This window comes from Ambystoma mexicanum, chromosome 4p, assembly GCF_040938575.1.
Source record: "Ambystoma mexicanum isolate Mex_15411 chromosome 4p, UKY_AmexF1_1, whole genome shotgun sequence".
Taxonomy (NCBI): Eukaryota; Metazoa; Chordata; class Amphibia; order Caudata; family Ambystomatidae; genus Ambystoma; species Ambystoma mexicanum.
Window position 1 is genome coordinate 1283450039 of NC_090927.1, and position 12058 is coordinate 1283462096.

The 12058-nt window shown below is 42.1% G+C and overlaps 1 protein-coding gene across 4 annotated transcripts in view; it reads right to left on the reverse strand.

The window, feature by feature from the left end:
• The window catches only part of PCNX2 (pecanex 2), a 3925748-nt gene that overhangs the window by 368832 nt on the left and 3544858 nt on the right, over positions 1 to 12058 (reverse strand). For all 4 annotated transcript variants that reach the window (XM_069606982.1, XM_069606983.1, XM_069606981.1 and 1 more), the window contains one exon: positions 9161 to 9305. In XM_069606982.1, coding sequence (XP_069463083.1) covers positions 9161 to 9305 — 145 coding nt within the window. The remainder of the gene's footprint in view (positions 1 to 9160; positions 9306 to 12058) is intronic.

A 12058-nucleotide genomic window follows, 5' to 3' on the forward strand; every position in this document is an offset into this window, starting at 1 on the left:
GGTGGAAAATTCCTTTGGGGTCGGGATATTGCGGCCAGTGGACAGCTGACTTTTAGTTTATTAATTGTGTTCTTGGAGGTACCGATTAGTCCCGATGTCTGTGTTTTTATGCTTTAAATCTTTCAGCTTGGATATACTTCATTATTTAAGAATGAGATGTATGGGCGGAATGCCTGGATTAGATTAAATACTGTATACACTTTTACTCCACATCACAGTACACACGCTAACCACCCATACTTCCTGGCCAACAGGGCTTTGGCTGCAGATGAATTTTGGGGAAAAGTGAAACGGGAGCAATGCTGGTGGGAAGTTACTTTATCCAGTAAAAGGGCTGGGGGAAGAGCCAGGTAACGATTCTGTTGTGGGAGGTGGAATTTGCCTCATTATGAAAAGACTGGTTTTCAGTGGTAAATAATCTAGGCATTCCCACAAGTCACTCACACTGAATATTTCAAACCTAACCTGCTTAGCATTTTGCATTTTTGTTAGATTCTCCAGAAATCCTACCTTACCTTGTCTCTGCCGACAGTCACTACAACATAGAAGGAACTCTGCTAGTAATTGCTGTACATTTTCTTCGTGTGCTGTTCTCCTAGAACGAAACGCCAGTGTTTCGCTCTAGGAGAACAGCACATGAAGAAAACTAGTCAACTTCACAGCGACTGTCGCACAACTAAGCTGTGCATTTCCTTTGTGGCCATTAGCATTTGACTGCACCACTGCGAATTTCATGACCAGTCCACTTTGGACTCGTTTGAGCAATTACTGACGGGGATTCAAATCCAAACGTTACATTGCATATGGTACTGTTCGCAAATACAAATTGCTCAAAAAAGGAATATATCCTGCCATTGTTCTGTTCGCAAATACAAATTGCTCAAAACAGGAATATTTCGTGCCATTGTTTTGCATAAAAAAACATCCGCTTGAAAGTTGGATTTTTCGTCTTGTGGAATCCAAGACAACTACTCTAATAACAAGGTGTTCTTTTGCCACAGGAGCGCACTTCATCCATTCTAACCTGGGCACCATATTGAAAAGAAATCATCTACTTGAGTGACGTTATTTATCATCGTCCTTTGTCTCTCATTCGAATTGGAGTAATCATCGAAGTTGAATATACATCAGTTGTTGGGGTAAACCTCTTACGTGAAGACACGTGGGAAGAGATCCTTTGTCCTGAAGATGGCCTTGACACCTTTTCCCGAATGGACAACAGAGAGGATGTCCAATTCGTTATGTGGCCGAAACATGTCGACACCTGAACTCTCATTGGACGTTTAAATGTAGCCGTCTAACCAATTAACTTGTTGAAAAAACCTTTTTTCTTGTCATTTCCATTTTGACCGATCCCCCCTTTATTGTTTGTGTTGTCTTTTAGATCAAATATGTATGAATTCACCATATATTTTTTAAACTAATTCTCTGAATTACATTAAAAAGAATTTTTCTTTAATTACTTTTGTTGCTTTCGTCTTTGTGTGCTGGTAATTGTTCTATTAATTATAGAAATAGAATATACCTGTTGGTGCAACTGTTTGGTGGTGTGACTTATACCTGTTTCTCGCAACTCCCTTTTCGATTAAGAGAGGGGTAATAAATTCTCTGTGCCTCGGCACCTTCTTTGTCTCATATATATTTACCCTTTTGAGAATGTTTTCCCTGATAACAAAAAATTGGGTAATTACCATTTCGGTATACACACATTTTCAATGTGCACAGCACCAGGCCTCCTAATTTGTCAACTCATGTACATTCTGAGAAATACACAGATAACTTAGCACAGAAGTGGATCTCCCGCAAAGTTTGGTTTTTATTAATCTCCCTCTCCTACAGCTGTCGAACCATTGAGATCAGGTCACACGGATGTTATAATTTCTGGCCTTTCTGGTCTAATGGCCTAGTGTGCGGCCCTGGGAGCGGGCTGCAGCACTAGCGTGCCATCTGTGAGCCCCCCTCCGAAACAATGAGGCACTAAAAATCCACACAGCCGGAGCCGAGCAAAGCATGCTCCCATTTTGACTGTGATGTTTAAATTACAGAGAGTGCAGCCGCTGGGATGGCTCATAGTTCAAGCAATATCTCCCTCTTTCTGTCTTCATCTCCTCCGAAGGTGCCTCTTACAGCCTACAAAATCACTGCCCAGGCACAGCACCGTTTTCTAGCAATTGCAAATGTTAAAGCCGAGCCCACACAAGCGAAATTCTCCAATTACACAGAGTCGCGGCACGTGTATTTATCATGTGATTGGTGTGTCCTTCCAAAATACGTTTTTTGCTAGTGATCATATTAATGACATAGCCCTGCATAATACAGCACCACATGAGCAATACAATCGTGTCTGACTCGAATCATGAGTATTAGAATAATTGGCAGGCGGAGGCAGAAAACCAATCTTTAGGGTCACCTGTTTGAAATAAGGTTTGTGCCCCACAGTCGATGACCCAGCACAGCCTAGTGAATGTGCTTGACAGGTCTGAGGTGTGGTCTCCAGAAAGAAGGAAGCCAGTCGCCCAGATCACAGAATAGCATTGCTGCAAGGCTGCAAATTACATGGGCATTGCCTGATTGAAGCACGAAAAATGGAAAAAGAACACAGACACACACAGTTTTGAAATCTGCTGCTACAGGCAAACAACTGCCTAAGGCCATATCGAGACAATGAAATAGTGTCCCTCTATTATACATTGGGACATGAAGGGGAAATGGAACTGTTTCCTTCTTCTTGACAGATTAAAAATAATGCATGTTCGGTTAAACAAAGGTGTTATTCAGTCTCGACTTCTGCAGTTCCACACTTCTTGTCACTCTGAAGTACAGTACGTTCAATTTAGTAAACTGTATTCGTTGGTTCTGGTGTGTAGTTAGCGTGCCATATCTGTCCCTATTCTGAAACGAGGTCCTAAAACATGCACTTGCCCTCCCTATGCAGCTTCCATGCATTTACGTGGGACTGTTTCGCGTGCACCATGATGAAGCTTGGACCCAGTGTTTCCACCGTCCCGCAGAGCTCTAGGCGGCTATTCCTAAACTGCCGATTCCCCTATGTTCACAACTATTAATTACATATCATCAGACAACATACCCATATTAAATCATATTAATTTGCAGGAAAGTATGGCATTAGCAGATCCTCTAAAGTCTGCAACAAGGAAAAAGAAATAATTTCACGGGCTCCATTTCTCCTTTCCCTCGCTGCTCACATTTCACCTCATTTCCAGGAGATTCACACAAGACACGGCTCTTTACTTTGCATACAGGCATAAAGAAGTGTCGACAGACTTCAATTTACATGTGTTAAGTGGACATTTGCATTGGGCTAGCCTAGAACCGAAAAAGAGCCACAGCGCCTCCTGCAGTGAGAACTGTACAAAGGGTTGACATCGGACAGCTGTGACAGTGCTGAAGGGACAGATGACTCTTTGCATCTCTACTCCGATCCAATGACAGTGTACATCCCTCTGACAGACCCAGCAGCTTGAGTCTGACTCCAGCGTTTGGGGTAGGACAGTATTGATATCTCAGGTTATAGTAATCAGGTACAAAGAAAGGTGCAAAGGGTAGCTTCTAAATGCTCTAAACTTGAAGAAATCATATCATAGCAATATGACACCCCAATCATGCATACGGTCGGACTGGAGGCAGACCTGGTTAAGACATTTTCAATACACCAGTAGCGGGTTTCCAACTCCAATTAAGTCATTAACTCTCAGGAGACTGCTCTGAAAAAGCACTGCTGGCAGGCACATTTTAGGCTAAAGTTTGATGGCAAGCTCAGAGTTCCAGTGAGGAGGTGTTTTGGGCGGGGAGGGGCAGGAACTGTGGGCGAATGGCCCATTATCAGGCAATGGGTTGGCAAATAATAAAACAACAACTACAGGCTTTGTGACCCTCCTCATATGCCATTACTATTTCGTACAATACAACATAGTGCCAACTATTCTCAAATACAAGCTGCTGTAAAATACACCATCACACTGCACACATAAGAATAATGTACCACCATTAGTATCTAAAACATAATGCTTTTTATAACATATTTCTGTGGGTTTGGACAGTAAATTGGACATTTCGGAAGCCATTTTACAAAACATTTCTCGTGGAGGGACAACACCCCCCACCCTTGGTGTGGGTTGGGCTCGCTCACTGCGCTCGCTCACTACCAAATTCGGACCCACAAACTTACGCCCCACCACCTTTCAAATTCACCAGCCGCCATTGTCTGTATCCCATCACCCGCTGTATATCTGGTCTGTTACCTCTGAATAGCGCTCTTTTATGCATCTGTACTGTTGTATACCTCTGTAAAGCGAGATGTTATGTATCTGTATTGTTTTTTACCTCTGTAAAGCGCTCCATTGCTTCTCAAAGTTAGATCTGCGGGCTCAATAAATACCATAATAATAATAATAATAATAAATAACAGAGCAGTAAACATTTTCCAAATTCTCCACCTTTCCAACATTACAATGGCAATTCCTGTCTTTCCCTAGAATGTTCAGGAAACTGCTCTCCTGAACATCCGTGAGGACCTGCTCTCGAACCTCGATTCCAACACTCTGTGTGTTCTCATTCTACTCGATCTCTCCTCTGCCTTTGACACTGTCAACCATGCCATCCCGCTCAACCGTGTCCGTGATAACCTGGGTATCACTGGTCAGGCTCTGGCGTGGCTGACCTCTTTCCTTTCCAATCGACCCTCCCAGGTCCAACTGGGGTCCTTCCTCTCTGACATCTTTTTCTCCTCCTGTGGTGTTCCCCAGGGATCTAACCTCTCTCCCTGGCTTTTCAACCAGTATCTGGCACTCCTTGCCCTCCGCATCGCCGCTCTCTGCCCCAACTTCCAGTGCTATGCGGACGATACCCAGCTCATTTTCAGGCTACCCTCGGCCTCCTCCTCTCCTTCCCTCATCTCTGACTGTCTGTCTGCTATCCAGGAATGGTGTGCCGCCAATGACCTTTGCCCTAATGCCAGTAAGACTGAGATTCTACTTATCGGCACACCCACTCCCTCCTTCCCTGCAGCTCTCTGGCCGGCCTCCCTTGGCCCCCTTCCTGCTCCTACCTGCAAGGCAAAAAACCTCGGGGTCATCTTCGACTCCACACTCTCCTTCTCTCCTCATATATCAGACGTCTCTAAGAAGTCACACTACCAGCTGCACCTCCTCAGAGGTATTCTTCCCTTCCTCTTCTTCCCCCAGAATCTCACTGTCTCCTGAGCCCTGGTTCTCTCAAAGCTGGACTACTGTAACAGCCTCTATCTTAATCTGCCTGCCTCCACTCTCCGCCCTCTGCAACTCATCCAGAACAGAACTGCTAGACTTGTCCTTGGCCTCAAGCCCAGGGACCGTATCTCTCCAGGACTGAAATCTCTACACTGGCTCCCAGTGGCTGCGAGGATTAAGTTCAAAACCCTCTGCATTGTCCACAAGGCCTTCTGGGGCCTGGGGCCCAAATAACTTCAACTCTCTCTTCCTAAATATCTTCCTTCCCGAGCTCTTCGCTCATCCGTCTCCAACTCCCTCAGGGTCAGCCACTTCTCAAAGCAACGAGCTGGGGGTAGATCTCTCTCTGCAGCAGGGGCCTCCCTCTGGAACAGCCTTCCTGCCTCCTTGAAACTTGAGGAGAGCCACCTCCGGTTCCGGAAGCACCTCAAAACCTTCCTCTTTGCTTCTGCTTTCTCTCTCCCTCTCCCCTGCTGAACAGCTTTAATTCTTCACTGAATCTGCTCTGAATCTGCAACTGGGCCACTCTCAGTGACCTCGGTCCAGGGCCCAGCCACTCTCCACTTGCACTGCCTCCCTGGCACCCCCCTGCACTGCGGGACTGTCACTGTATCCTTACAGCACCCCCTTCCCAGCACTTGTTCTGCATCTACCTTGCACTTGCCACCAGCTGGCCTTATTTATTATTTTTTACGCTACTTACCTTGTACTGCACTCCCCCCCCCTCCCCTTCCCCTTGCACTTTTCCCTTCCCCCCACCCCTGCACTTGCGCGATCTGAATGACACCTGGCCTAGTAGGATCGTTGTCTGTCTTCCCCTTGTTCCCCCCCCCCTGCCTCGCCGCGCCTTGAAACACTTGTGTATAGGCGCGTTACAAATGCCATATCATATCATATCATATCATATCAATGTTCCACAGCCTCCATTCTTTTAGGGTAAGCAAGTTCAATCTGGCCAGCAGAACCAACTTCCTATATTCAGGAGATGTAATGAGACTAATTTTGCTGCCACCAAGCAGAGTGACATGTAGTTCTGCAAAAAGGGCCCATGAAGGTAGTGTACCCATTGTCCTCATGCTCTTCTCCCTGTACATCATTATTTCTCTCTGTTTCACCGTGGACGCCAAGTCGGATAGGGAAGGATGATTAGAGGAATCCCTATACGAAACACACCAGGCATCCAATGGTTTGCACCCCTCTCTCTGCAAGACATATTTACAGGATGCATGGCACCCCTCAATTTCCCCTGCTACCTCCTTCAAATTAAGGTTTTCAGAAATGTTTCAGGCAAGTCTTCAGGAAATACCACGTGAATCCAAGTTTCGCCTGTATCTCAATACTAGAGATCCCACGTTCTAACCGCAATACTCTATTGGGAGTGCCTACTAATAATTCTGAATCTCTTCAAAGCTGAGCAGTTTGAGTAGCCACGATTCTCACTCCCATATAGCAAAAGTGTGCGTGCCTAGGCTTTACAAACACTAAGGCATTTTTCCAACATGTGGCCGCCATATATATAATAAAACCTAAGCACCCCCCGAGCCGTGGCCTTTGTGGTCATGGCAGTTACAAACACATGCAATTTTTCGAAAGATGGTATTGTTTGGTGTACTCAAACGTTTACTATAAGAGCCAATGATCTGCAGATTACTATTGCTTGCAGGAATAGCAGCCCTAACACCTGTCTTTTGATGGTTAAAATAATTACAAAACAGAGTTCACCAAATTAGACTCTCTGTCTTTGCCAAAGCATGCCAATATTTTTTTATTTAAATTCTAACCCATAGACTATTTTCAGCACCACCTTTTGTTTATAAAGAAACTAATCAGCAGAAGGTGAGGGAATTTGCAATATTTGGACCTATGCTTCCTCATCTGGGCGATGAGTGCAGAGACTTTCATTCGTAGATATAAAATTATACTGACTTGTTTGCAGGTTGCTTGTTCAGAGGAGACAGATGTGCAAATGGATGTTTCTCCTCAATCAAGGGTGCAGTGAGCTGAAACATGGTTGAAGACACTCTTGATTGGAAGAAATTCCATAGAACAGGGTATTGTCCCACGTTTGTTCTGAGTAGTAATTACCATATTCCTGAAGGGCATTTAGAGACCGCTGCAGACGAATTGAAGTCTGATTCAAAAATATAAGGTTGTCTGCATAGACTAAACATTGCAAGGGTAAGGGGGAGTGGCAAGAACGGACCTCCTCCAGCATCTCCTGCAGATCAGATAAGTACAAATTAAAAAGCCACAGGGCAAGAATACACCCATGACTTAAACCTATTGAGGTCTCTATCAGGTTAGTAATAGTTCCATTTGAATTTCATCTGACCTGGAGGAAAGCATCAGTATGTCGAAGTATAATCAAATTGGGAAAGACGTCCGGCATACGCCAATCATGGAACTTTCACTGTACCAAAACACGATTAACTCTGTCAAAGGACCCAGAAAGGTCTATGCTAGCAACATATATATAATATGACTTTTTCCTAGTCCCCTCTATTTGAAAGATGCTTTGTAAGTTAAACCTATTGCTCCATATGCTGCAATAATAAGGAAGCAAAGTCCTTGCTGGTGACGTCTAACAGAGCAATTGGGCCAAAGTTGTGTGGATAATTTCTGTCACTCTTTTTTTAAATGGGTTTTATAAATGGAAGTTATATGTGAGAAATACCACGAGTAAGGTACATTCGGATCCACTATGAGCTTATTAAAGAGGAATGCCAAGTATGCTCCCATAATTAATTAATTAATCTTTTGTAACATGCTTAATACCAGAGACCAGTCTCTAAACATGTTGTCTGTCTTCCAAGAGAAACTCGTTGACTCTGAGCTATCCTTCCTGCCCCATACATTCGGGTTTTCCTTAAGTATAAATTGGATAGGGCACTGGGTCCAACAGCTCTTGATTTCTTTCAATTTTAAGATGGATTTAATAATATTACCTTTGGAGATACATGAAAGCCAGTCAGAATGCTTTCTTTCAGATAAGAGAAATCTACCAAAGCCATTATCAGACTATGGGCCTCATTACACGGATGACGGTAAGGATTTACCCCTACCGGTAAAATACCAGTACCGGTAAATCCTTACCGTCTTACTACGAGGTCCCTTTGCGGGTTGGGGGATTTAACGCTTGCTTTTTGCAGGCGTTAAAAACCAACCCGCAAAGGGACCCAGGGAGCTAATTACAGTACCGCAGTTTGCGGTACCGTAATTAGCGCCTTCCCCATTCCCATTGAGCCCTATGGGCCAAAAATGGGAATGGGGAAGGGCAATGGTGGAAGGGGGAATTACCGCCCCACCAACCTTGGAATGGGGTGGTAATTCCCCTTTCCGCCAAGGCGGTGCCGGTATTTTACCGGCATGAACCATGGCGCTAATAGCACCATGGTTCTCCGCCATCCGTGTAATGAGGCCCACATTTTATAAATTTGACAAAAATGATATTCCCAACTAGAGGCAGATATTGGATTTATCAATGTATCATCTAAATGTGTACGTACTCTGTTCATCAATTTCCAAAATTGTCTACAGTGTTTTGTTGCAACAACTTCTATTATGTGTTTACTATCTTGCATTATCAAAGCTGATTATGTTGTGTTATCCAATCCTAACTACGCATTATTTGCTTCCTTGTTAATACATTTATTTCCCAATAAATATACATGTCATTATTCAAAGCTCTTACATTTCTCTGCATTTCTTGTTTTTGATGTTTGCTTATCAGGAAAAGGGGGTGTAGATTGTGAGCGGCTTTGTTTTTTTTAATGAAAAGTGAAAACAGTTAAACAAGCATCAATTTTATTTTCTAATCTAAAATCTTTAAAGAAATAATGCAAGATCATCTCTAGGTGAGCTGCATGGACCAGTTTGAAATATACTTAGCAGAAACGGTTTCTAAGCAGGATTTTAAAGAAGAAACAAAGTACCTGGTGGAGCTTTAAAGACAATCTGATCGCTGGTACAACAACTGTATGTAATAGATCCATGTCAACAAATATCCATTCATCTCTTGGAGTTATCTGAAAATCTCCCTTAAACAGAGAATGAAGTCCATGAAGAAAAGAATCCAGACTGAAAAGTAAAAGGTAATATTCTGATTGAAAGACCAGTTTATTGCACATTGAAAGGAATATTCTTAAATGTTAGTAAGGCTAAGACAATTATTGAAATCTAAGAATGGTAAATGCCCCCCCCTAGTCTTGGTCAAACAATGTTATCTCATGTCTTGGAATTAAGTATGTATTAACTTTGTTTACTAACTAATGACTTCTGTCAACTATTTGTTGTGCACTTAAAATAAGTAATATACCTCTAATATATTGGTCAGAATTACATAATTTACAAATTTTGACCTGTTTACATGGGATAATGTCAATGTCAGGATTTTGATGCCCCCTCAATTCCTTTGGTAAACAAACATTTGCAGGATGCTCTTTTCTTAATCCCATATGAAATCTCCTGTTAAGAAATGTATATTAAAAATGTACAAAATAAGAAATAATTACTGGATGTTTGTTAGATGTTTTATTTTTAACATGGTTCTTAAGATATTAAACGTTCACACAAACTGCTGGTGATCTTCCAAAACTCATCAAGTTGTTTACTCTCTTTTCAGACAATTATTTACTTACAACATACGTTTAGTTAATAAATGAACAATTACTGTTGTATTAATTGTTCATTGGGTGGGCCCTCGGGTATACTCACGACAAATCACAGTTTCTTATGAGGATATGTATAAATGGCAATATATAAGCAGTAACGATAAAGTAACAGTATCCTGTCATTTATTTCTGAAACATGTCGTATGAAGACCATCTCTCACTTGCAAAACAAAGTCCAACACAATAATATATATGGATGAAGAGCTTATCAGTGTAAAGAATAGTGTCTCATGTAGTAACATCAGCGTTTGTGTTCTACAGGGCCTACTGGTTTTAATTTTAGGCACTATTCTGAAATGCAAACCTTCATTGTGGATGTAAATGAGTTCATGTTTTAATTAAAATAAGACAGGAGTGTGCCCTTGCATCTGTTCCTTGCACTTAGGTCCAGTTAAAAATAAGTGCTATGAAAGGCAATAATATAGGCTTTTGTGTAGGAACAGATACAAATGTGTGGGGCACTGACATCACTGAAATGTCTGTTCCTTGGTTTCTAGCTACTTCTATCATCTAAAAACTTAAAAATGGGTGTTGAATAGGGCCTGCCAATGTTATTTTAAGGGAGTCTTCTGAGATTCAATGCATCAGCTGTACATGTTCCTGATGTAATTATGTCTGCTAAGAAACTTGCAATTAATCTTGATATCATCCCCATGTTTGGGGTCGGACATGTCATCTTTGTGATGTCATCTTTGATGTCCTGGGTGTTAGGTTTAGCAGTGCACGGAGGTGGCGCCTGTTATGGTTGCTTAGCTTACCATAGCTGGTGAATTTCTGGGGGTTTTCGGTTTTACTTGTAACCATAATGTCCCTTTAACAACGTTTTTTCACTGATACGGATAACCAACTTCTGTAGCTGCTGCTTATTCTATATTCTATAGTGCAGGTCGCCACCCTGGAGTGGAGTGTCGCCAATTTAAAGGGGATATACATGAACAGTTCACTGGTTGTGAAACACTGCTAGTGGTGCTTATGGTAATCAAAATGTAAAAAATGTGAACGCTTGAAACGTAGAAATTGGTTCAGTCTTCTGTGGATATTTGCAAACATCACCTGTGTCTAGTGAGTTATTCATGCATATATACATAACATCACGCTGAACTATATCATGTGTTTAATGGTTGTGTTTAAAGACAACTTCAAAGGGTCAAACAAAAATCCTTTCTCACGGTAACTGACGCCAGGTATAACATCAATGGATTACAAAAATCAGGTTTGAAGCCATCTTCATCCTTTCCGGCAGTGTACATACATTATAACTTGTGGATCCATAATGCCAAAAATACGTCTTTGTGTGTCTATTCCATGAAGGTGTCTCTGTACGATTTCCAGCACTTGACATTTCAACTGTGAAACTTGTTGATGTTCTTAAAAAAAAGTTTGGCTACTGGAGATTTTAAGTTTTTATTACTCATGTCTCCTTTATGTCCACCAATCTGTTCCTTTGTAGAGCTCGTAGTTTCTCTAACATACAATTTCCTGCAAATCCATACCTTTGAAATCCTCTGCACGTACGAAACATTTTTTTGAGATTTTTGGCATTGTATATGCAATTTTATGGGTTGATTTACAAATCCTCTGTAGTAGAGGTTCTTTTTGTAAAATGCTCCAGTGTGTACAAATTAATTTGTCATTCACTTTTTCGTTAAAGATCAAAACAAACAAGAAAATACAGGCTGGGTCAGCCACTTTCATCAGTATCCAGTCATAAGAGAAAAAGAAAAACAATAAGTAAAAACTAAGCGCATGACCTGAGGCCATCTCACACACTCAAAGAACAGTGAACAGTGAATGTTTGCATATCAACAGCTAAACCAGACTTGGTTACAAAATGCCAAAGAAATATAAGTGAAGAGATACCAGGGCACAGAAAAATCAGATGGATAATTACAGCAGTGGACACACTTCAACCTTCATAACAGGGTAAACGAGGACATATCTTGCGGCTTATGATCTACAGCTGGGAAATCATTCTGAGTAACAAAGGATATAAAGGGATTCTATTCAACCAGGAACTTGGACATCCCACCAGTAATAGTGGCTTTAGTCCACCATTCACTTATGTCAGGGGCACAGGATACTTTCCAGTTCCCATCTAACACCACCCTAGCAGAGACCAGAAGGTGAGTGATCAATTTAGAGGCAACCCTCCCAGCTTGT